We start from the raw sequence: 23,848 nt of genomic DNA on the forward strand, positions 1-23,848 counted from the left end.
GTGCAGTAATCTGTGCCTTTCTGACTGCCTCCAGGTATGACAATTGGGCGACTATACAGAAGCATTGAAAAGGCCTTTCAGAAAAAAGGCTCCTTAAGCCTTGGTTTTACTGCCCACCTCTGCCAAGGGGGCAATGTCCACTATTAGTGCCCCCCTTTGTAATGGGGGAGGGTCTCTCTCCACTATTTTCAGGAGAAAACATCAGGGATTTCCAAAACCATAGTTACTTTTCCCCCTTTCGGGTTACAGGAAAAAGACCTCGGGGGGGGGGGGGGGGGTTAGAGAACTGGACTCTGACAGCAGAAAGGGTCTTTTTATCCTGTTTACTTCTGGAAAATGTTTCCTTGACTTTAGGCTCAAATATGGATGAGCCATCAAAAGGGATATTCACAAAGGACATCTTGAAGTGCTCAGCAAAGTTAAATAAACCCATATAGACATGTCTCCTTACGGTAATGGCAGTACCTTTAGCTCTCAAGCCTCCTCTGTTGTACTTTACATTAGGTGAACTGAATCATTTGAACAGGACTGCAGGGTACTAACTGTGATTCCAAAGTTTTTTTGCTGTCTGCACATATAAACCCAGAAAGGAATTTTGGAGATTTCTATAATTACACCCCTCTGGAACCTTGTGCCATGTGCAAAGTAATTATATGCCCACAAAGTGAAGGCAGTTAAAGTGTACACCTACTTCCCAAATTTGTCCAATGCTTTCGACTCCCTGTTAGAGGGATGGATAGAGGAGCTCTCTTCCGCAAGCTGTTTCTTGGTGGCTGCCACCACTACATGGAATCAATGGCCAGATCCTTGTTCCACTGCTGGCAGTCCTTCACAGAAACAAAATACTTGTCCATTTTGCAGGGGATTGGTTCAGCCACATTTGGCTCCTACCCTGCCTGAAAGAGATGGGATCTACCATCTCATCAGCAGGAGGAATGACTCAAGATGTAGTTGTGCTAGACGAGAAGGCCTCAAGAAACACTGACCCCTCTTGTGAGGGGGTTTCAGTGGCCCATCTGTCTTTCTGTCTCAAAAATTCAAGGAACTCTCTGAATGAGAAATCTTTAAGGGGAAATCTGGGGAAACCCTCTCCCTCATCGAGATCGCCATCTCCTGGTGACTCCAGTGGGGAGTCAGTGTGTCTCCTCTTATATGTATGCTTCTGACGATCCTACCCAATTAGATGTTGCCAGGAGGACTCAGAAGAGATCTGGGGATCCTCAATATGGACTGGTTTGGGACTTGATATACCCAGCTGATGTAACAGGACTGGATATGTAGGCTCAGAATCCAAGGGTATTCCATAGGGGATGGGTGGAACTGACTGAGTGAGTAAGAGAAGTTCATTCATTAGAAAAGGAGAGTACTCTCTCAACAGCCTCAAAAACAGAAGCCGAAGGGGAACCTAAAAATATGTCCACTGGCAGCCAAAGCAAATGCTCCACATAAATCTCAAAATTCAGCTTGGTTCAGTTCCAAGGGTGACATCAGATCCAAGCTGTCTAACACTAAGGCTCCAAGAGAAAGGGACAGGTCTGAAAACATCAGAGAAAAACCTGCTGCCCTGGAACCAGTACTAATGCTTCAGCCCAGAAATACTTGTGGATCTGAGACACATGAAACCAGTTGGATCAGCGATGGCAAAGCAGTAGAAGAAAGCCAAGTCTTCTGTGGACAAGTTCTGGGGTACACTTGGATCCATATTGGCTGAACTCAAAAATGGATCAGGTAGGAGTTAAGACATGATGAGGGGGGAAAAAACTAAGCTCCCAGATCCAGCAGTGGCAGGAACTGGAAGGACTTCCATTTGAATCTGGGTCCTGAGGAATTTCCTCATCATCCGGTCCACTTCTAATTTGGGAAGACTACTGGCTCACCAGACTGACCAGAGGGAAGAAGGAGCAGAAGTTGGTTTAGAGGACTGGTGACAAGGTCTCTCTTGCAAAAAAGGAGTGTGAAGCCTAGGCGAAACTGACTCTGAGGAAAATCTTGACTTTGGGAGATACAGCGTTCTTCATCCAGTCGGGATAGGTTCATAGAACAGTACCAGATCAGATGCTTTGGAAGACTTTGGCTCCAGGGTCGAAGCAGAAAATCAGTCTGGAGCATTTTCTAGGCTCTTCTGGCTTTTCTGCGACTTTCTCTCCTTTGGATCAGTCTGAAAACTTTTTATCAGAAGGGGAAGCTGCAGAAGCAATAGACTGCATTCGGGACAGATCTCCCAAGGGACCTGTAGCAGTCTCTTGAGCACTAATTTATTTTTCTACTCAACAACAGCGTGGGAGCCAAAAGTAGTCAGAACAGAACACTGCTCATTTAAATAGACAGCCCCAAGGCAGTATACACACTTAGAGTGTGCTTTGGAATTCAGTATTTTGTGGCCACAGGCCACACTTTTTGAGTTTTATCCGACATAGCTAGAAACACACACAAACACACAGAATGAGAAAGAGAATAGGTATAACAAAGTTAACACTACCTAATATAAAACTATGGAAAAAACAGCTTTTTTTAATAACTAACTAGAAAAATAGGTGAGAAACAGAGAGAGAAAAGAGAAACAACTTTACTAACTAGATTGGGAAAGATAAAATGTTATGGGGGTTCTACAAAATATTCTATTGTTAAAGCAAAAGATATTCAAAATTACCAAAACGTTTGAAAAATCTCAATTATGAAAAGCCCACACCCGAGCAAAGGAGATCCACATCTATAGCAAGCAAAAGCAAACAAGATCTGAGGTAATGTTAGGATGTGCAGGGAGTTATAGGTAAAGGGAGAGGGCCTTAGATTTGAAACCTAAAATCTTGAGTGGCCAAGGTTGAAGATGAAGACCCATCCATTCAGGAATGGATGGAAGGGACATCAGATCTTCATACAACCTTAATTTTCTTTATTAGATGCTTAAATATATTGATATTCACACTACCCAGGTAAGCATGCAGAATCAAAGAAAATCCACAAATCTGAGAAGCAAACGAAAGAATCATGCAATAATCTCAGTGACATTTCAAAGTCATCTCTAAAGGAAGATGATAATTAGCGCAAGACAGCATCTTAGCCAAGCTCCAAATTAATACCTCAAGCCAGTGATGTATTACAATAGGGACAAAACAGGCAGCTGCCTAGGGGTCGCAGCTTCACAGGGGCCCAAGGCCAGTTAAAAAAACAATTTAATTTTAACAACTCATTTGCACCTATAGCATAACCTGTGAAATAACATTTTTTAAAAACATCCTTTTCATGGACCTTTTTCTATGGACTGATGTACAGGAAGTAGCAAGCTCAGGTTCCAGACCTACAGAACACCTAACAGCCAATAACAGAAAGCAGTAGCTAGCAGCAGTTGAATGAATCAAGTTTCAATGGAAAACGGAGATAGTACAGTAGCTAGCATTAGTCAGCTGATTTTGTTGAGCACTACAGAGAGGATTCATGTGTGAATGGAGCCAATAACAGGAAGTGGCAGCTAGCAGCAGTAGTTGAATGATTCAACCAGGAATGGGGATTTGAATTAAGTGAGAATGGAATTAACAAGCTATCACTCGAAGTGCTGCGGATGAAAACATTATATTTCCCTCTCCTTATTTAAGTAGGAGAGTGTGTGGTTGATTCTGGCTTGATTTTCAGATATCAGAATTCATGCTGTTGTGCCCATACATTTTCTAGATGGTGAAGTAGTTAAATTTGCATCAGGAGTACTGTCTGGTTAATCACTTTATCAGAGTCATACAATAGGCAAATGGAGGCTGACAGAACCAAATCCTGCTGCTCATTAACAGATTAGATCCTTAATTCAGCTCATTAACAAATGAGATCCTTAATCCTTTACACTAACTACCAACCATTCACACATACCTTCATCTTCTGATAAATCACTGAAGGCTGAAAGTCACTAAGGCTTACAATCAGTCAATAAAGCCAGTTCATTAGAGTTTCAGGTTTTTATGTGGTTCACAAGATGCATGTTGATGTAAAACCTGCTGTTCTGTGAAATTTTTTTATGTGAATTCGAGTAGTCTGTCTCCAATTTTCTACAGCATCTCTGATTTTGTCTCATATTTATGTACTGACCCTCTAACTTTTTTTTCTGGCAAATCTCTAAGGAGTTCAGTCACTCAGTAATGCCAGTCATTACAGGTTCATAGTTTTTATTGTTCAGAAATTGTCATCCATGCCACACTCATTGTTCTGTTAACAGTGAGTGATTTGTAGTTGTCTGACACTTCAGGCTGTGCAATATTACTGCACTGCTTCGTGAAGTCAACAGTACAGAGTTTGAACCCTTTTGCCTCCATTTGCCTACTGTGTGACTTCAAGCAAGCTGCAATTGATGGTCACATCTACGTCTGTGGAGCTTTTCTCCAGGAGTCTCCACAAAAAAGGGGTATGACAATCCCTGTAAACAAAAAGCAAATAAAAAAATAAATACTTTGTTCCTGCATCCCTCTCTTCCACCCATAACGTATTGGTTAGCATAGTGGGTTAATGCTGTTGTTCCCTGTGGCAATGGTATGGGGTTCGAATCCCCCTTTTTAGTTTACTCTGACAGTTGGCACAGAGGGTTAAGGTTATGAGTTGTAGCTCCTGTAGTAGAGGGTTTGATTCCCTCAGCCCTCATTTGCCTACTGCGTGACCTTGAGCAAGTCACTTAACCAGGCAGTGCTTTGAGGCAACTGGAAATTTGGACTCGGCTCCTCAATAATTCCCTTGACTGTAACCTTAGCAATTACCTATGAACCAGAGTAGGTATGGTGTTAATGAAGGAAATTCAACAAAAACAGAGATATCCAGTGCACAAAACGGCTCCAATAACACATAGTTGTCACAATTCAATACTGTATTAAAAAACTAAGACACTAGCGAAATAAACTTTAAAATAAGTGCTTTGGTTTCTGTTCTCCTTGTCACTCACTGTATGAGTGAATTTCAAGAAGGTACCCAAAGATGGTAAAGACTCATAAGACCAAGTTTCAGATTTTAAACCATGAGTAGTATGAAGTGTTTACTTATGTCTATACCAGATACACGAATGGCAAAGGTGCTGCCAAAATCAAATAATATGGATCAATGTGGTTTTGTGCAAGGGAGGCCAAACATTTGACAACATTAACAAAACAATGATTACTCAAAAGGAAGCAGAACGCAAGAAAATACTGTTGTTTTTATTGTTGGGTCATGATGCAGAAAAAAGCATTTGACAGTGTAAGCTGGGATTTTATGAGTAGGGTAATAGAAACATTTGCATTCCCAGCTACAATAATAGGATTAATTAGGAGGATATATGAAGGATTGCAGGAAAGAATTAAATGGGAGGGTTCCTCTCTGATAAGTTTCATTTAAACAGAGAAGCAGGCAGGGATGTTCTTTTTCCCATTTATTTGCTTTATATTTAGAGCCACTGCCAAAGAAAATAAGGGACTCAGAAATTCAAGGATATAACTGGTATGGAAATCAAAAAAAGCTGACCTTATTTGTAGATGATATTATTTTGTACCTGACAAATACAGAAAAAGACACCTAAGTGTTGTTGAACATTTTGAGACTGTTTCAAGTCACTTTCGGAAATAAAATTAATGAAGATAATACAAAGGCTTTAGTCAATTATTATATATCTGCACACAAATTCAGTTTAGCAATATCCATATTTATGGGGACACTACAAGATGAAGTATTTAGGGGTATGGATTAAAAAGACTTCTCTTGTGGCAGCTAAGGATATGTGGGAAGTGACTAAATGAAAGATAATACAAAAACTGAGAAGATGGAAGCTCTTATTTATGGATATGGATAGTAAGATACAAGAACAGAAAATGTTTTTAGTCCCTATAGTTTTATGAACAAGTCAAGCATATTTTTATCAACCAGAGAAAAAGTTGTGGATGATAATTAATAAAGAGTTGAATGAATTTATCTGAAAAGAGGATAAGAATTAACTGGGATAAGTTGAGCCTTCCAGTAGAACAAGGTAGTTCAGGATTACCTCATTTGAAGGGATATTTTAGAGCTACACAGTTTATTCTCATACAGGTAACACAAGGAGATGGTTATAATTCAGACTGGAAAAGGACAATGAAGCAGGAAGGAAGTTCAAGAAACAAGGAGATAGTGGGATTTTCAAAGCCGATCCTTAAGGAGAACAGCAGCAGTCATTTGGAATATTATATTCATAAAGTAGCAGGAAAGTATTTGGATTTCGAATAATTAACCCACCATTGGAATGGAGAAAGGAGACTTTGCCAGTAGGGATGACTCCAAGTAGGGGTACAGAAAATAGACACAAGAAGGCTGGAATTAACTGGCTAAAACTGGCAAAGGAACCAAGGTACTTGGGTGCAAATAACTAAAGAGGGAAAAGTAATAGGGTGGGAGGAGGTCAAGAAGGCATTTGGACTGCAGGTTAGAGACTGCTTTCCCTACCAGGGATTGATATCAGAGTATAGGCAAACTGAAAGAGACAGGAGAATCCTAAACGAAAGATCTACTCTGGTACTTTGGTGTAAGGCCTGACTACACACAAACTTACACCAAGGCCCAGATTCCAAAACAGCTTGCTCTCAGTGTAAGCGGTCACTTACACTGAAGCAAGTCTTTTGGAATCAGGTGGCATATCTTACGCAATAATTTAATATGAAATGACACTTCATATCTTCTATCCTGAATTGTATATAAACCATTAAATGGATGTTTTACAATACTTGAGTGTTGCCACGGTAGAATCATGACAAAGTGCTATATACATACACACTGCAAATGGAAAACAAATGCTAGAGTTTTGGCATTTCAGTCAGTCACAGTCTTCAGAAATAATCTATAATATAAAAAAAAGAGTAGACTCACTTCCTTGGGTCTATTTCTGTTGATGTAAACCATTTACAGAGATGTTCCTTCAAACCTGGGAATTCTCTCTCATAAATGTTTAGCAGCACTAGCTGAAAATGTTGCACCATAATATTCAGGTTTCAGCAGCCTTGAGATCAAAGTGCAAATGTTCTATAAGAAATCTTCTTCTTCTTCTTCTTTCGGCTTTATCCCGGTTAGGGGTCGCCACAGCGGATCACCTGTCCGCACATTGAAAATGAGTGGAGTTTTTTTTGTGTGTCGAGCCCCCAGCCCTTCTAACCTTCCACCAACACACACACACACCACACACCACACCCAATTCCAATTTAGAGTGCCACCTGCAGCATGTCTGAAGGATGGGAGAGAAAGGAAAGCACCCACCGGAGGGCCACCACCCACAGACATGGGAGCAGACTCAGACAGAGGAGGCCCCCCAGCCGCCGGAGAAAGAACCTCTCCTCTTGCTGAGGCTGCATGCCAACCACTGCACCACGTCACAGCTAAATGTTCTATAAGAAATACCATCCACAAAAAAAAACATGCATTTTTTTTAACCACAAATCAGGAAGAATATACCAGAAAAAGATGGCACTAGTAGATATACAGAAGTAACAGTAAAAATGTTTAGACCACTGGTACAATGCAACCTATATTATTGGGTACATAGTCTTGAAAGATATAGAGTAAAACCTTTACAAGGGTGGACAACATCAATGGCTTAGAAACTACATTAGCACTCTTGTGAAAAGTGACTTTGGTTCTCAATATGTACTGCACAGAAAATGGAAGAGAAAGGAAGGCTCTATAAATACCTCAGAGGGTAAAAAATGTTAGAAATCAATACCTTTCAATGGTGAAAATACATGAAATTTATACTCAGATGATATCAGAAGATGTTCTTCACCAAAGAACGGTGCAAAATGGAAGCATTCCAGAATTTTCAGTACAAATAATAATGACTTTCTGACTCTAACAAGATTAGTCTGTGACTTCCACTTAACTGAAAATATTTTGAATAAGGATGAGCTATGGCCACTTAATTGAAAACAAGTTTTAAAGCAGAATCAGTAGTCTAATTAAAAATATGTTTCTTTGGTGTGGGGGGGGGGAGGAGTCTATTCCCACATTCCACAAGAGGAAGGCTCTACTTCCTACGCTTCCTTATTTAAAATTATATCTCCAAGAGGGCAATGCAATTCAGGATATGGTTGTCGTCTCACAATGACCTACATCAGCCAGTTGTATATTATTGCATAATTTGTCATCATACAAACGGACAGCTCCCTCAGTATGTTGAAAGTATTCTGGGAAGGAAGAAGGGGATGTAATCCTCGGAAATTGGTCAGGAAACAGGTGCAAACATATACAGGAAAATCTGAACAACAAGAAGGCAAAGTGGTGATGACACAACCTCCTATGCTAAATTGAAAATAATGTAAACAATTTGCTTCATTTGCATAAGATATTAATGATGTTACTGTTTTCTACTACATTTCTGTTTTATGAAGCACTTATGTACCACAGTTAAAAGTTTATATTGTCTTAATTCCTATTAAGGGTAGAGCACTCAGACTACAGGTTATTTTGCTTATTTATTCTCAAATGTTACACTTATAGAAGGGTTGAAATAAAATGTCACTATTACCTGAATCCTGTCAGGGACTCCTGTGCTGTCCATACGACTAGCTACATTGACTGTATTTCCCCAGATGTCATACTGTGGTTTAAGGGCTCCAATAACTCCAGCAACTACTTGACCAATGTTCAGTCCTGCAAATACACAAAGTATACATTATTTAGCAGAAGAACTGGTTTATATTTCCAAAATCCAAACAAGTGGAATGTTAGAAGGGCTACATGCAGTCCCTGCATTAGATACAGCAACTTCAGACTAAACAGTGAATAAACCAGATCACCTTAATTTCTTTAAGGATATACTTTTACCTAGTATTCTACTTTTCTGTTCTGAAAGGCCACATTCTTAAATATCTGTATTATTGTTCTTAGTTTTGTAGTCACAAAGCTATCTGCAACAATGGGTAATGCAGCAGCAACAGAATACATCTACCTTTCTCAGAAGCAGCAAAACTGCTCAGACTGAAAACTTATCTCAAATTACTTACAACAGCCTGAACCAGCGTACACTGGCTTGAATGTACTTAGCCAGTACTGGGTAAGGTAGTACAACTTTTTTTGAACAGAAAATAAGTTCTAAAGATCATGTCTAAAAGCACAAAACAAACTTTTCTTGTCATACAAAGTGTTTGCATGTATCTTTATGCATGCAAACACTTTTCTGTGTGAAAAGAAAGTTTGTTTTGCAGCCTTTAAAAAATACATAGTTCTAAAGATTTTTTCTAAACTTGGAAGACTAAACAAACAGAGCTGTATTTATATTGGTATTAGTCAGCAGACAGGAGGTGCTATTGTCACTTTGGGTTCCAGCTTTAATTATGCTGGATTGGTGTAGCGAAGTAACTGTGGATTAGTTATATAATTGCCAAATTGTTAAATTAACAGTTTGGAAAAAAAAAACAAATTGTTTGCCAAACTGTTAATTTAAGAGTCTGACAATTACATAACTAATGCATAATTACTTAAGCATGCTAATATGTCTAGAACCTTACTTCATTCTATCACAATCAATATTAATAACTATTAACAATCTCTGTACTTTATGATATTCGGATATACCCTTCACACCCTCAATGGTCAGTACCAGCACTTTTAAAATATTTCTTCCTTCACCAGAGTGCCTACAATAATATCAATGAATCCACCATACTCTGTATAACTCTTTATACTTCACATTCAATTCTGAATGACAGTGAGAAAGCAGCCTGCCACTCATAATGCTATTTCGAAATTAGCTACACTATAGATACCACGGCTATATTTAATACCTGCTTAGATCTTGATGGAATTGCTCACAATTTAGGAAAAAAAGGACTAAATGAAATGTAACATTTAAGCCAGGTTCTCAATAGTTAAAAAAGAACACATTTCCAGGAATGTTCAACTTAAACCATTTTTTCATGTAGCTCACACTCACTTTATTAGAATTAATTCCTTAAACAATGTATTTATCTGGTACAATAAAAATCGCAGTCTGTTTGATCAACATGATTAAATCCTATGCCAGAAAGGAGAGGGTCTAAAGAAAAAAAAAACTTCCTAAGACAGCCAGTTACTCTACAGCAGACTCATTCTGAGCACTTATCCTGGTAAAAAGATATTCTGTCATAAATAGGAAAAGAGCCCAAGGCTGTTATTCTTCTAAATTTCTTCAAGACTGCACTTGCTCCATCTCCCCAGTCTAGTGCTAAACTCATTAATATTGTCAAGAAGTGCGTTCGTAAGGCTGAGTATGAAGGGCAACTGATTATTTTAAGAGCTACCAAGAACCCAAACTTTTCTTTGAATTCTGGATTTCAAGATTCCCCAATCCTTTCAACATTTTCAAAAATAACTTATTTTGACCTAACAACTTTTAGGTCTACAAAAGACATCCTTTAAAAAAACTATATTTAACTTTCACATTTGCACTGCTTATCTGTTGGCTAACAATCACAGCTGTAGAGCTAATCCCATTTCATACTTTGATGAAGAAAAAATGCATATCGTGCAGAAAGTTCAAACATCAGATTCAGTAGCAAAACCCGATTCAAGCCCTTTTAAAGATTTTACCTTTTTTCTTAATTACAAATGAATACACATCTCATCTAACTGTTCATATGGGGATTCTGCCACACAGCATTTAACTATGGACTGTCACAGATGTTGTTGTTCGTCTTTCGGCTTTTCCCGGTTAGGGGTCGCCACAGTGGAACTCCGGTCCGCTAATGATTGGCAATAGATTTTCACGAACGCCGAGGTGCCAGCTCAACGTCCAACCTTCAACGAAGGCACGCCCATTTTACGCATACCTTTCGAACACCCAACAAACCGCGGGAAGGACATGCAGACTCCACACAGAAGGCACTCCCCGCACTCCAGCCGAGAATCGAATGGGAGAACTTCTTGCTGTGAGGCAACAACACTACCGCTGCATCACCGCAGATTATGGACTGTCACGGATATCATAGGATTTTCATATTTATTGTTTTTTTTTTTTTTAAAAAGTTTTATATATTCAATGTATTATCAGTCCTAATGCCTACATGACACCTAACATCAAAACATTTATTATCCTTTTCCTGCCAGTCCATCGAGATGCTAGTTCTGCAATGATGAAACAACAGACTTACAGCATAGCACAGGTTAATTTACACACTGTTTACTTAATTCCATGTGGCTGAACTGGGCCTCTTTTCCACTGCAACCAAAAAATAAAATAAAAGACAAACTCCCCCCATAAAACTACGTAAAAAAAAAAAAAAATATATATATATATATATATATATATATATATATATATATATATATATATACGCACACATACACATATATATATATACCCACACACATATCTCTCTCTCTCTCTATATACATATATAGATATATATATATATACATATATATATATATAGTTGTTCTGTTAAAAAGGTACTAAGATTACTTGTGAATAAAATAAATGTAACAATAGCACTTAATACCTCTGAAACCTTTCTGAAGATAGACTAACATTACATATACTTATAAATATTCACAAATATTGATGACCTAAGAAAACATGGCATAATTAATCAAACCTCTGTTTGGTCTTTATTTTAAACAACTCACTTAATTCATCCATTACAATAAGACTTCTATAATCTTCATTTTGGCCTTTCTTACATAACATTACATCACCTGCAACAGGTGCTCTACACACAAAAATCTTCCATAAAGACTCTTTTAATTGTACACTTAGTCTGCTCTGCATGAAAAATTGAACATACAGTATTAAGAAAGGAGTGTGTAGAAGCAAGTCAGTTAATACATGGAGTCTATGCCAAGGGATCTTGGTAAAGCATGTCATTTTGTGTGTTATAGTCAAGGACAGATAATAATAGAGGTGTGATTCAGTGATTCAGGTGGCCACTAGGGCCCTGAGCTTGGGAGGTAGCTGCCAACAACTAATATGAACATAGGCACAATGGGACATTTATGTAGTTCTTTATTTATTTTATTCTGTAGTTATTTATTTTTATGTAAAATAATACCACCATTTTTTTACAAACTAGTAAACCATCCACTAAATGTCCCATCCCTCCAGAATCTACTCCAACCCTATCGCACCACCAGACCACTAAGATCCAGCAACAAAAATCAGATCACTAAAGCCAATAACTCTGCTGGTGAAGCACTATTCTCTTGCACCATAGCCAAATTATGGAACTCCCTTCCACCCACAATTACCTCAGTACCATCATGCACCCACTTCAAAACTTTACTAAAAGCGCACTTAAAAACATGCTGGCTATGCCCTTGCAAATCCCGCTCTAATATCACCCACCCCATCCAACCACTACCTTTCTTTCCACTCCACTAACTACCTTGATTATAGCAAGCTCGGATGTTCATAAGCCTAGTACTTATTATACAGCAGGAACTTCTCATTGTAACATTTGTTAATGTCTGTTATGTACTTCACAGATTAAGATTCTAGTTGTCGACTGATGTACTATGTTCTTCATCTGTAGAAAACGCTGAGAGAAGAAAGGAGCCACTTTTGAGATTTTAAGTATTTTTCCTCTGTTTATTTGATAAGTTTTTCTGCATAGCTGCCTAGTTTGAGCATTTTCTGGCTTGTTAAACTTGATTTCTGCATTAGTAGCTGTATTTAGAGCACAACCAAAAGCTGTATACTGAATTTCCTGTTTGCACTTAATTTTAAAATCGTTTTTTCTCAAAACTTGCATATTTTCTGTCTTTGACCTAGCACTCTTGTGTGGGGTCATTTACTGCACTGTTATAACTTGATATTACTTGTGAACCTCTGCTATCTCTGAAAAACAAAAACAAAAAATCTTGCTTTTTTCCCACTTTTCTGAGATTTAAAAAAGTTCAAGTTACAGGCTTGCTGTTCTTGAACTGTTTTGTAAGTTTCTGTGAGGCCATTTTTGCTTGGGCTAAAGGAAAGTCTCTCTGTTGATCAGTGGCAGTGATAAACATTGAGCTGCTTCCCTGCCCCCGTGGGAGTGGTTACTGACTTGAAACTGTAGTTTTATTGGCCAAAATGGGTCATTTCCAAAACTCCTTCATCTTCCTCTCTTAAAACCTAGTTGCCTCGTGGTTTTGGCGTCTTTTCAGGCTTGTTGGCTGTTGGTGAAGCACCCACCAAGAGGAGAAAACGCTGAGAGAAGAAAGGAGCCACTTTTGAGATTTTAAGTATTTTTCCTCTGTTTATTTGATAAGTTTTTCTGCATAGCTGCCTAGTTTGAGCATTTTCTGGCTTGTTAAACTTGATTTCTGCATTAGTAGCTGTATTTAGAGCACAACCAAAAGCTGTATACTGAATTTCCTGTTTGCACTTAATTTTAAAATCGTTTTTTCTCAAAACTTGCATATTTTCTGTCTTTGACCTAGCACTCTTGTGTGGGGTCATTTACTGCACTGTTATAACTTGATATTACTTGTGAACCTCTGCTATCTCTGAAAAACAAAAAAAAAATCTTGCTTTTTTCCCACTTTTCTGAGATTTAAAAAAGTTCAAGTTACAGGCTTGCTGTTCTTGAACTGTTTTGTAAGTTTCTGTGAGGCCATTTTTGCTTGGGCTAAAGGAAAGTCTCTCTGTTGATCAGTGGCAGTGATAAACATTGAGCTGCTTCCCTGCCCCCTGTGGGAGTGGTTACTGACTTGAAACTGTAGTTTTATTGGCCAAAATGGGTCATTTCCAAAACTCCTTCATCTTCCTCTCTTAAAACCTAGTTGCCTCGTGGTTTTGGCATCTTTTCAGGCTTGTTGGCTGTTGGTGAAGCACCCACCAAGAGGAGAAAACGCTGAGAGAAGAAAGGAGCCACTTTTGAGATTTTAAGTATTTTTCCTCTGTTTATTTGATAAGTTTTTCTGCATAGCTGCCTAGTTTGAGCATTTTCTGGCTTGTTAAACTTGATTTCTGCATTAGTAGCTGTATTTAGAGCACAACCAAAAGCTGTATACTGAATTTCCTGTTTGCACTTAATTTTAAAATCGTTTTTTTCTCAAAACTTGCATATTTTCTGTCTTTGACCTAGCACTCTTGTGTGGGGTCATTTACTGCACTGTTATAACTTGATATTACTTGTGAACCTCTGCTATCTCTGAAAAAACAAAAACAAAAAAATCTTGCTTTTTTCCCACTTTTCTGAGATTTAAAAAAGTTCAAGTTACAGGCTTGCTGTTCTTGAACTGTTTTGTAAGTTTCTGTGAGGCCATTTTTGCTTGGGCTAAAGGAAAGTCTCTCTGTTGATCAGTGGCAGTGATAAACATTGAGCTGCTTCCCTGCCCCCCGTGGGAGTGGTTACTGACTTGAAACTGTAGTTTTATTGGCCAAAAGGGGTCATTTCCAAAACTCCTTCATCTTCCTCTCTTAAAACCTAGTTGCCTCGTGGTTTTGGCATCTTTTCAGGCTTGTTGGCTGTTGGTGAAGCACCCACCAAGAGGAGAAAACGCTGAGAGAAGAAAGGAGCCACTTTTGAGATTTTAAGTATTTTTCCTCTGTTTATTTGATAAGTTTTTCTGCATAGCTGCCTAGTTTGAGCATTTTCTGGCTTGTTAAACTTGATTTCTGCATTAGTAGCTGTATTTAGAGCACAACCAAAAGCTGTATACTGAATTTCCTGTTTGCACTTAATTTTAAAATCGTTTTTTCTCAAAACTTGCATATTTTCTGTCTTTGACCTAGCACTCTTGTGTGGGGTCATTTACTGCACTGTTATAACTTGATATTACTTGTGAACCTCTGCTATCTCTGAAAAACAAAAAAAAAAATCTTGCTTTTTTCCCACTTTTCTGAGATTTAAAAAAGTTCAAGTTACAGGCTTGCTGTTCTTGAACTGTTTTGTAAGTTTCTGTGAGGCCATTTTTGCTTGGGCTAAAGGAAAGTCTCTCTGTTGATCAGTGGCAGTGATAAACATTGAGCTGCTTCCCTGCCCCCGTGGGAGTGGTTACTGACTTGAAACTGTAGTTTTATTGGCCAAAAGGGGTCATTTCCAAAACTCCTTCATCTTCCTCTCTTAAAACCTAGTTGCCTCGTGGTTTTGGCATCTTTTCAGGCTTGTTGGCTGTTGGTGAAGCACCCACCAAGAGGAGAAAACGCTGAGAGAAGAAAGGAGCCACTTTTGAGATTTTAAGTATTTTTCCTCTGTTTATTTGATAAGTTTTTCTGCATAGCTGCCTAGTTTGAGCATTTTCTGGCTTGTTAAACTTGATTTCTGCATTAGTAGCTGTATTTAGAGCACAACCAAAAGCTGTATACTGAATTTCCTGTTTGCACTTAATTTTAAAATCGTTTTTTCTCAAAACTTGCATATTTTCTGTCTTTGACCTAGCACTCTTGTGTGGGGTCATTTACTGCACTGTTATAACTTGATATTACTTGTGAACCTCTGCTATCTCTGAAAAAAAAAATCTTGCTTTTTTCCCACTTTTCTGAGATTTAAAAAAGTTCAAGTTACAGGCTTGCTGTTCTTGAACTGTTTTGTAAGTTTCTGTGAGGCCATTTTTGCTTGGGCTAAAGGAAAGTCTCTCTGTTGATCAGTGGCAGTGATAAACATTGAGCTGCTTCCCTGCTCCCCGTGGGAGTGGTTACTGACTTGAAACTGTAGTTTTATTGGCCAAAAGGGGTCATTTCCAAAACTCCTTCATCTTCCTCTCTTAAAACCTAGTTGCCTCGTGGTTTTGGCATCTTTTCAGGCTTGTTGGCTGTTGGTGAAGCACCCACCAAGAGGAGAAAACGCTGAGAGAAGAAAGGAGCCACTTTTGAGATTTTAAGTATTTTTCCTCTGTTTATTTGATAAGTTTTTCTGCATAGCTGCCTAGTTTGAGCATTTTCTGGCTTGTTAAACTTGATTTCTGCATTAGTAGCTGTATTTAGAGCACAACCAAAAGCTGTATACTGAATTTCCTGTTTGCACTTAATTTTAAAATCGTTTTTTCTCAAAACTTGCATATTTTCTGTCTTTGACCTAGCACTCTTGTGTGGGGTCATTTACTGCACTGTTATAACTTGATATTACTTGTGAACCTCTGCTATCTCTGGAAAAACAAAAACAAAACAAAAAAAATCTTGCTTTTTTCCCACTTTTCTGAGATTTAAAAAAGTTCAAGTTACAGGCTTGCTGTTCTTGAACTGTTTTGTAAGTTTCTGTGAGGCCATTTTGCTTGGGCTAAAGGAAAGTCTCTCTGTTGATCAGTGGCAGTGATAAACATTGAGCTGCTTCCCTGCCCCCGTGGGAGTGGTTACTGACTTGAAACTGTAGTTTTATTGGCCAAAAGGGGTCATTTCCAAAACTCCTTCATCTTCCTCTCTTAAAACCTAGTTGCCTCGTGGTTTTGGCATCTTTTCAGGCTTGTTGGCTGTTGGTGAAGCACCCACCAAGAGGAGAAAACGCTGAGAGAAGAAAGGAGCCACTTTTGAGATTTTAAGTATTTTTCCTCTGTTTATTTGATAAGTTTTTCTGCATAGCTGCCTAGTTTGAGCATTTTCTGGCTTGTTAAACTTGATTTCTGCATTAGTAGCTGTATTTAGAGCACAACCAAAAGCTGTATACTGAATTTCCTGTTTGCACTTAATTTTAAAATCGTTTTTTCTCAAAACTTGCATATTTTCTGTCTTTGACCTAGCACTCTTGTGTGGGGTCATTTACTGCACTGTTATAACTTGATATTACTTGTGAACCTCTGCTATCTCTGAAAAAAACAAAAAAAAATCTTGCTTTTTTCCCACTTTTCTGAGATTTAAAAAAGTTCAAGTTACAGGCTTGCTGTTCTTGAACTGTTTTGTAAGTTTCTGTGAGGCCATTTTTGCTTGGGCTAAAGGAAAGTCTCTCTGTTGATCAGTGGCAGTGATAAACATTGAGCTGCTTCCCTGCCCCCGTGGGAGTGGTTACTGACTTGAAACTGTAGTTTTATTGGCCAAAAGGGGTCATTTCCAAAACTCCTTCATCTTCCTCTCTTAAAACCTAGTTGCCTCGTGGTTTTGGCATCTTTTCAGGCTTGTTGGCTGTTGGTGAAGCACCCACCAAGAGGAGAAAACGCTGAGAGAAGAAAGGAGCCACTTTTGAGATTTTAAGTATTTTTCCTCTGTTTATTTGATAAGTTTTTCTGCATAGCTGCCTAGTTTGAGCATTTTCTGGCTTGTTAAACTTGATTTCTGCATTAGTAGCTGTATTTAGAGCACAACCAAAAGCTGTATACTGAATTTCCTGTTTGCACTTAATTTTAAAATCGTTTTTTTCTCAAAACTTGCATATTTTCTGTCTTTGACCTAGCACTCTTGTGTGGGGTCATTTACTGCACTGTTATAACTTGATATTACTTGTGAACCTCTGCTATCTCTGAAAAAAACAAAACAAAAAAATCTTGCTTTTTTCCCACTTTTCTGAGATTTAAAAAAGTTCAAGTTACAGGCTTGCTGTTCTTGAACTGTTTTGTAAGTTTCTGTGAGGCCATTTTTGCTTGGGCTAAAGGAAAGTCTCTCTGTTGATCAGTGGCAGTGATAAACATTGAGCTGCTTCCCTGCCCCCGTGGGAGTGGTTACTGACTTGAAACTGTAGTTTTATTGGCCAAAAGGGGTCATTTCCAAAACTCCTTCATCTTCCTCTCTTAAAACCTAGTTGCCTCGTGGTTTTGGCATCTTTTCAGGCTTGTTGGCTGTTGGTGAAGCACCCACCAAGAGGAGAAAATGCTGAGAGAAGAAAGGAGCCACTTTTGAGATTTTAAGTATTTTTCCTCTGTTTATTTGATAAGTTTTTCTGCATAGCTGCCTAGTTTGAGCATTTTCTGGCTTGTTAAACTTGATTTCTGCATTAGTAGCTGTATTTAGAGCACAACCAAAAGCTGTATACTGAATTTCCTGTTTGCACTTAATTTTAAAATCGTTTTTTCTCAAAACTTGCATATTTTCTGTCTTTGACCTAGCACTCTTGTGTGGGGTCATTTACTGCACTGTTATAACTTGATATTACTTGTGAACCTCTGCTATCTCTGAAAAAACAAAAACAAAAAAAATCTTGCTTTTTTCCCACTTTTCTGAGATTTAAAAAGTTCAAGTTACAGGCTTGCTGTTCTTGAACTGTTTTGTAAGTTTCTGTGAGGCCATTTTTGCTTGGGCTAAAGGAAAGTCTCTCTGTTGATCAGTGGCAGTGATAAACATTGAGCTGCTTCCCTGCCCCGTGGGAGTGGTTACTGACTTGAAATTGTAGCTTTATTGGCCAAGGTCATTTCCAAAACTCCTTCATCTTCCTCTCTTAAAACCTAGTTGCCTCATGGTTTTGGCATCTTTTCAGGCTTGTTGGCTGTTGGTGAAGCACCCACCAAGAGGAGAAAACGCTGAGAGAAGAAAGGAGCCACTTTTGAGATTTTAAGTATTTTTCCTCTGTTTATTTGATAAGTTTTTCTGCATAGCTGCCTAGTTTGAGCATTTTCTGGCTTGTTAAACTTGATTTCTGCATTAGTAGCTGTATTTAGAGCACAACCAAAAGCTGTATACTGAATTTCCTGTTTGCACTTAATTTTAAAATCGTTTTTTCTCAAAACTTGCATATTTTCTGTCTTTGACCTAGCACTCTTGTGTGGGGTCATTTACTGCACTGTTATAACTTGATATTACTTGTGAACCTCTGCTATCTCTGAAAAAACCAAAACAAAAAAAAATCTTGCTTTTTTCCCACTTTTCTGAGATTTAAAAAGTTCAAGTTACAGGCTTGCTGTTCTTGAACTGTTTTGTAAGTTTCTGTGAGGCCATTTTGTCTTGGGCTAAAGGAAAGTCTCTCTGTTGATCAGTGGCAGTGATAAACATTGAGCTGCTTCCCTGCCCCCGTGGGAGTGGTTACTGACTTGAAACTGTAGTTTTATTGGCCAAAGGGGTCATTTCCAAAACTCCTTCATCTTCCTCTCTTAAAACCTAGTTGCCTCGTGGTTTTGGCATCTTTTCAGGCTTGTTGGCTGTTGGTGAAGCACCCACCAAGAGGAGAAAACGCTGAGAGAAGAAAGGAGCCACTTTTGAGATTTTAAGTATTTTTCCTCTGTTTATTTGATAAGTTTTTCTGCATAGCTGCCTAGTTTGAGCATTTTCTGGCTTGTTAAACTTGATTTCTGCATTAGTAGCTGTATTTAGAGCACAACCAAAAGCTGTATACTGAATTTCCTGTTTGCACTTAATTTTAAAATCGTTTTTTCTCAAAACTTGCATATTTTCTGTCTTTGACCTAGCACTCTTGTGTGGGGTCATTTACTGCACTGTTATAACTTGATATTACTTGTGAACCTCTGCTATCTCTGAAAAACAAAAAAAAAAATCTTGCTTTTTTCCCACTTTTCTGAGATTTAAAAAAGTTCAAGTTACAGGCTTGCTGTTCTTGAACTGTTTTGTAAGTTTCTGTGAGGCCATTTTTGCTTGGGCTAAAGGAAAGTCTCTCTGTTGATCAGTGGCAGTGATAAACATTGAGCTGCTTCCCTGCCCCCCGTGGGAGTGGTTACTGACTTGAAACTGTAGTTTTATTGGCCAAAAGGGGTCATTTCCAAAACTCCTTCATCTTCCTCTCTTAAAACCTAGTTGCCTCGTGGTTTTGGTGTCTTTTCAGGCTTGTTGGCTGTTGGTGAAGCACCCACCAAGAGGAGAAAACGCTGAGAGAAGAAAGGAGCCACTTTTGAGATTTTAAGTATTTTTCCTCTGTTTATTTGATAAGTTTTTCTGCATAGCTGCCTAGTTTGAGCATTTTCTGGCTTGTTAAACTTGATTTCTGCATTAGTAGCTGTATTTAGAGCACAACCAAAAGCTGTATACTGAATTTCCTGTTTGCACTTAATTTTAAAATCGTTTTTTTCTCAAAACTTGCATATTTTCTGTCTTTGACCTAGCACTCTTGTGTGGGGTCATTTACTGCACTGTTATAACTTGATATTACTTGTGAACCTCTGCTATCTCTGAAAAACAAAAACAAAAAAATCTTGCTTTTTTCCCACTTTTCTGAGATTTAAAAAAGTTCAAGTTACAGGCTTGCTGTTCTTGAACTGTTTTGTAAGTTTCTGTGAGGCCATTTTTGCTTGGGCTAAAGGAAAGTCTCTCTGTTGATCAGTGGCAGTGATAAACATTGAGCTGCTTCCCTGCCCCCGTGGGAGTGGTTACTGACTTGAAACTGTAGTTTTATTGGCCAAAAGGGGTCATTTCCAAAACTCCTTCATCTTCCTCTCTTAAAACCTAGTTGCCTCGTGGTTTTGGCATCTTTTCAGGCTTGTTGGCTGTTGGTGAAGCACCCACCAAGAGGAGAAAACGCTGAGAGAAGAAAGGAGCCACTTTTGAGATTTTAAGTATTTTTCCTCTGTTTATTTGATAAGTTTTTCTGCATAGCTGCCTAGTTTGAGCATTTTCTGGCTTGTTAAACTTGATTTCTGCATTAGTAGCTGTATTTAGAGCACAACCAAAAGCTGTATACTGAATTTCCTGTTTGCACTTAATTTTAAAATCGTTTTTTTCTCAAAACTTGCATATTTTCTGTCTTTGACCTAGCACTCTTGTGTGGGGTCATTTACTGCACTGTTATAACTTGATATTACTTGTGAACCTCTGCTATCTCTGAAAAACAAAAACAAAAAAAATCTTGCTTTTTTCCCACTTTTCTGAGATTTAAAAAAGTTCAAGTTACAGGCTTGCTGTTCTTGAACTGTTTTGTAAGTTTCTGTGAGGCCATTTTTGCTTGGGCTAAAGGAAAGTCTCTCTGTTGATCAGTGGCAGTGATAAACATTGAGCTGCTTCCCTGCCCCCGTGGGAGTGGTTACTGACTTGAAACTGTAGTTTTATTGGCTGTTTTGGGTCAATTCCTGGCTCTTTCCAGCCCCTGCTATCAAGCACGCTTTAGAGTGCTTTAGCGTGATTTAGCGCGGAGTTGCCACTAGAGCAGCATCGGGCAGCGCCGGTTTAACAAGGTTAAACTTTTTCTGGCTCCATAAAGTCTGTTCTTCATTTTTTCCCTTAGAACTGCTCTACTAGTAATCTAAACAGTATATCCCTTAACTAAAAAGCGCAGCACTTGTTCCTAAAAGCTTTTACTTGTCTTAAAAGCATCTTCTTTTCAGGTTTAGCACTTCTGTATTATACAAAGTCCCTCACTAGCAACCCCCCCCCCCAGGAGTACCCACTTCCTTACTAAGTCCTCTCTTATTCAGTTACACCCCTAACTTCTAAATTTCTCTAGCATGTCGAAGGGCCAGATGCTGGCGTCCTCTCCTGTCCAGTTGGTGAATTTGGGAATATTGAGGCAATGTTACAATTGCCTCATGTACACTGACAACCCTCTCCTCCTCCCACATAACACAAATACTTGCGAGAGATGCAGCTATTTAGCCAAACTGGAGGCTGAGCTCTCTCAACTCAGGACTGGCAAGACCAGACAGGAGGAGAAGGCAACTACACACACCACAAAACCAGTCTCACATAAAGCTATCACAACAATGAATCAAACACATAAACACACAAAGTCATACTCGGAGGCTCTGAGCAAAAATTTACCTAAACAGCAGAGGCCTCCAAAGCAGACATCCAAGCAACTGCCACCTCATGACACACCACAGGCAACACATAAACCACAAAATCAGTGTGCAAAGCAGTCACAGCCCTTAAGGCCAAATACAACACCAAACATACTTGTCATAGGTGACTCCATAGTCAGACACACTGACGTCCCACTCACCAGGCTGAACAAGGAGAGAGTCACAGTAAGCTGCCTATCGGGCGCTAGAATCCGCCACATAACACAAGCACTCAGGTCACTCCACAGCAAGTACAAATATGACACAGTCATTGTCCATGCTGGTGTGAACGACCTGAGACGTACCTCCCTGGACTACATGAAAAGAGACATAGAGGAGCTCTCTGATTATGTAGCCCAGGCAGGTATGACCCTGACCCTGAGCAGTATCCTTCCTTCACCAAGAATGATGCCACAACATAGAGACAAGATGATCAGCTTTAACAATTGGCTTAATTTCTGGTGTCATTCAAAGGGGATCCAGTGTCTGTCTGCCTGGGATGACATGCTTGACAAGCCACGCTGCTTCGCAAGGGACGGCTTGCACCTGTCACCCTGGGATTCGGATATTGGCTAAGGCTCTTGCCACCCCATAGTGCCTTTTTAGGCAAGGCTCAAATTCTAAACCTACCACCCTAGAAAACAAAAATGGGAAGAAACTAAGGGTAATGCTGCTCAATGCCAGAAGTCTAAATCTCAAAATGCACGCTCTCGAGGCCCTTCTCAGTATGGAGAACATCGATGTCTGTGCTGTGACTGAAACCTGGTTCAAGGCTCCTGAGAGCACCCCGGCACTATCAGGTTTTACCTCATATCATGCGTTCCAGCCCCAAAACCTGGACCACACCACAAAAGGAGGGGGTGTATCCATATTCATCAAGGATACCCACACCTCCAGGTTGGTGGCAACGCACGAAGCATCGGAAACCATCCAGGTGCAATTAACCATAGGCAAAACTGCTCTACAATTTGTAGCATGCTACAGGCCACCCTCTCAAACTCAGGAACCCCACACAGCCTTCCTGAAGACACTGGAGGGTATAAATGTATCTCCAAACACCATTATATTGGGTGACTTCAACTACCCGAATATAGACTGGGAACATTACTCAAGCCCCAACTTTCTAGCCCAAAGGTTCCTGGAGTTCATAAATTCAAATGCCATGGAACAACTAGTCACCGTTCCCACAAGAGGAGAAAATATACTAGATCTCATCATCACAAACATGGGGACAAAATGCTCCACACCGGAAGTATATCCCTCATTGGTGAGATCAGATCACAAACTTATCTCACTGGAAATCCACATCTCGCCCCCCCCCAAACAAAAAGACCACAGTGAAGAACTTCTCTAAAGCAAACTTCACACTACTCAAGACTGGTGTGGTATCCTTCAAGGCCCCCGAGCCAGTGGAAACCACAACCCAAGCTGCGGAAGCCCTTACAAATGCCTTCTACGAACACCTCCAGGACTGCATGGATCAGGCAATCCCTAATAAAACCAAGACTCTTTCCACCAAGGGCAAACGTCCAGTCTGGTGGACCCCAGCCATAAACAAACTTTACAATAAGAGGAGAAAGCTGTTACATGATAGAGCAAAATCCATAAAAGAGAAGACACCCTTGATCATTATTAGTAAAAAAATACGAGCACTCATAAAATCATCCAAGGCCAAATTTGAGAGAAAAATTGCAATAGATTCAAAAGACAATCATAAGGCCTTCTTCAGCTATGTTAGAAACCTGGGTGGAAACTCCCAGATATGCGCAGAATTAGTCCAAAATGATACAAAAATCACTGAACCCACAGACATTGCCAACATACTGGCAGACAGGTTCAGTGCAAACTTCACCCCTCTCCCCCCCAAAAGGAGAGATAACTATCCCAGCGGAGTGTAGCCTCCCAGACATCTCTAATGCGCAGGTGAAAGCTGCTCTCTCTAAAGCTAAAAACACAGCATCAATGGGACCGGATGGTGTCCCCGGCTGTGTGCTACACGAACTCAACGAGGAACTAAACCCGCATATAAGGCAGCTGTTTAATCTTAGCCTTACCACAGGATACGTGCCCAAGGAGTGGCGTACGGCAACTGTGGTCCCACTCCACAAAGGCGGTACCTCTACGGACCCTGGAAATTACCGCCCCATAAGCTTAACAAGCCTGGTCTGCAAAGCTATGGAGAGGATCATAATGGAACTCATAAACAAAGACATAGGGAACTTGCAGACATTGGACCCGACCCAGCTTGGCTTTGTCAAGGGCAGATCATGCCTTTTGAACTTGGTCGAGAAACAGTCACCAAGGCCATTGATGAGGGAAAGGCAGTCCATACAGCCTACCTTGACCTTGCAAA

At 39.5% G+C, this 23,848-nt stretch overlaps 1 protein-coding gene across 1 annotated transcript in view; it reads right to left on the bottom strand.

Annotated features, from left to right (window-relative positions):
- Positions 1-23,848, bottom strand: part of ADCY5 (adenylate cyclase 5) — a 1,187,789-nt gene that overhangs the window by 43,822 nt on the left and 1,120,119 nt on the right. Inside the window, exon 19 of the mRNA XM_044073657.1 lies at positions 8,489-8,613. Coding sequence (XP_043929592.1) covers positions 8,489-8,613 — 125 coding nt within the window. The remainder of the gene's footprint in view (positions 1-8,488; positions 8,614-23,848) is intronic.

This window comes from Protopterus annectens, chromosome 6.part0 (assembly GCF_019279795.1).
Source record: "Protopterus annectens isolate FY-2018-M chromosome 6.part0, PAN1.0, whole genome shotgun sequence".
Classification (NCBI taxonomy): domain Eukaryota; kingdom Metazoa; phylum Chordata; order Ceratodontiformes; family Protopteridae; genus Protopterus; species Protopterus annectens.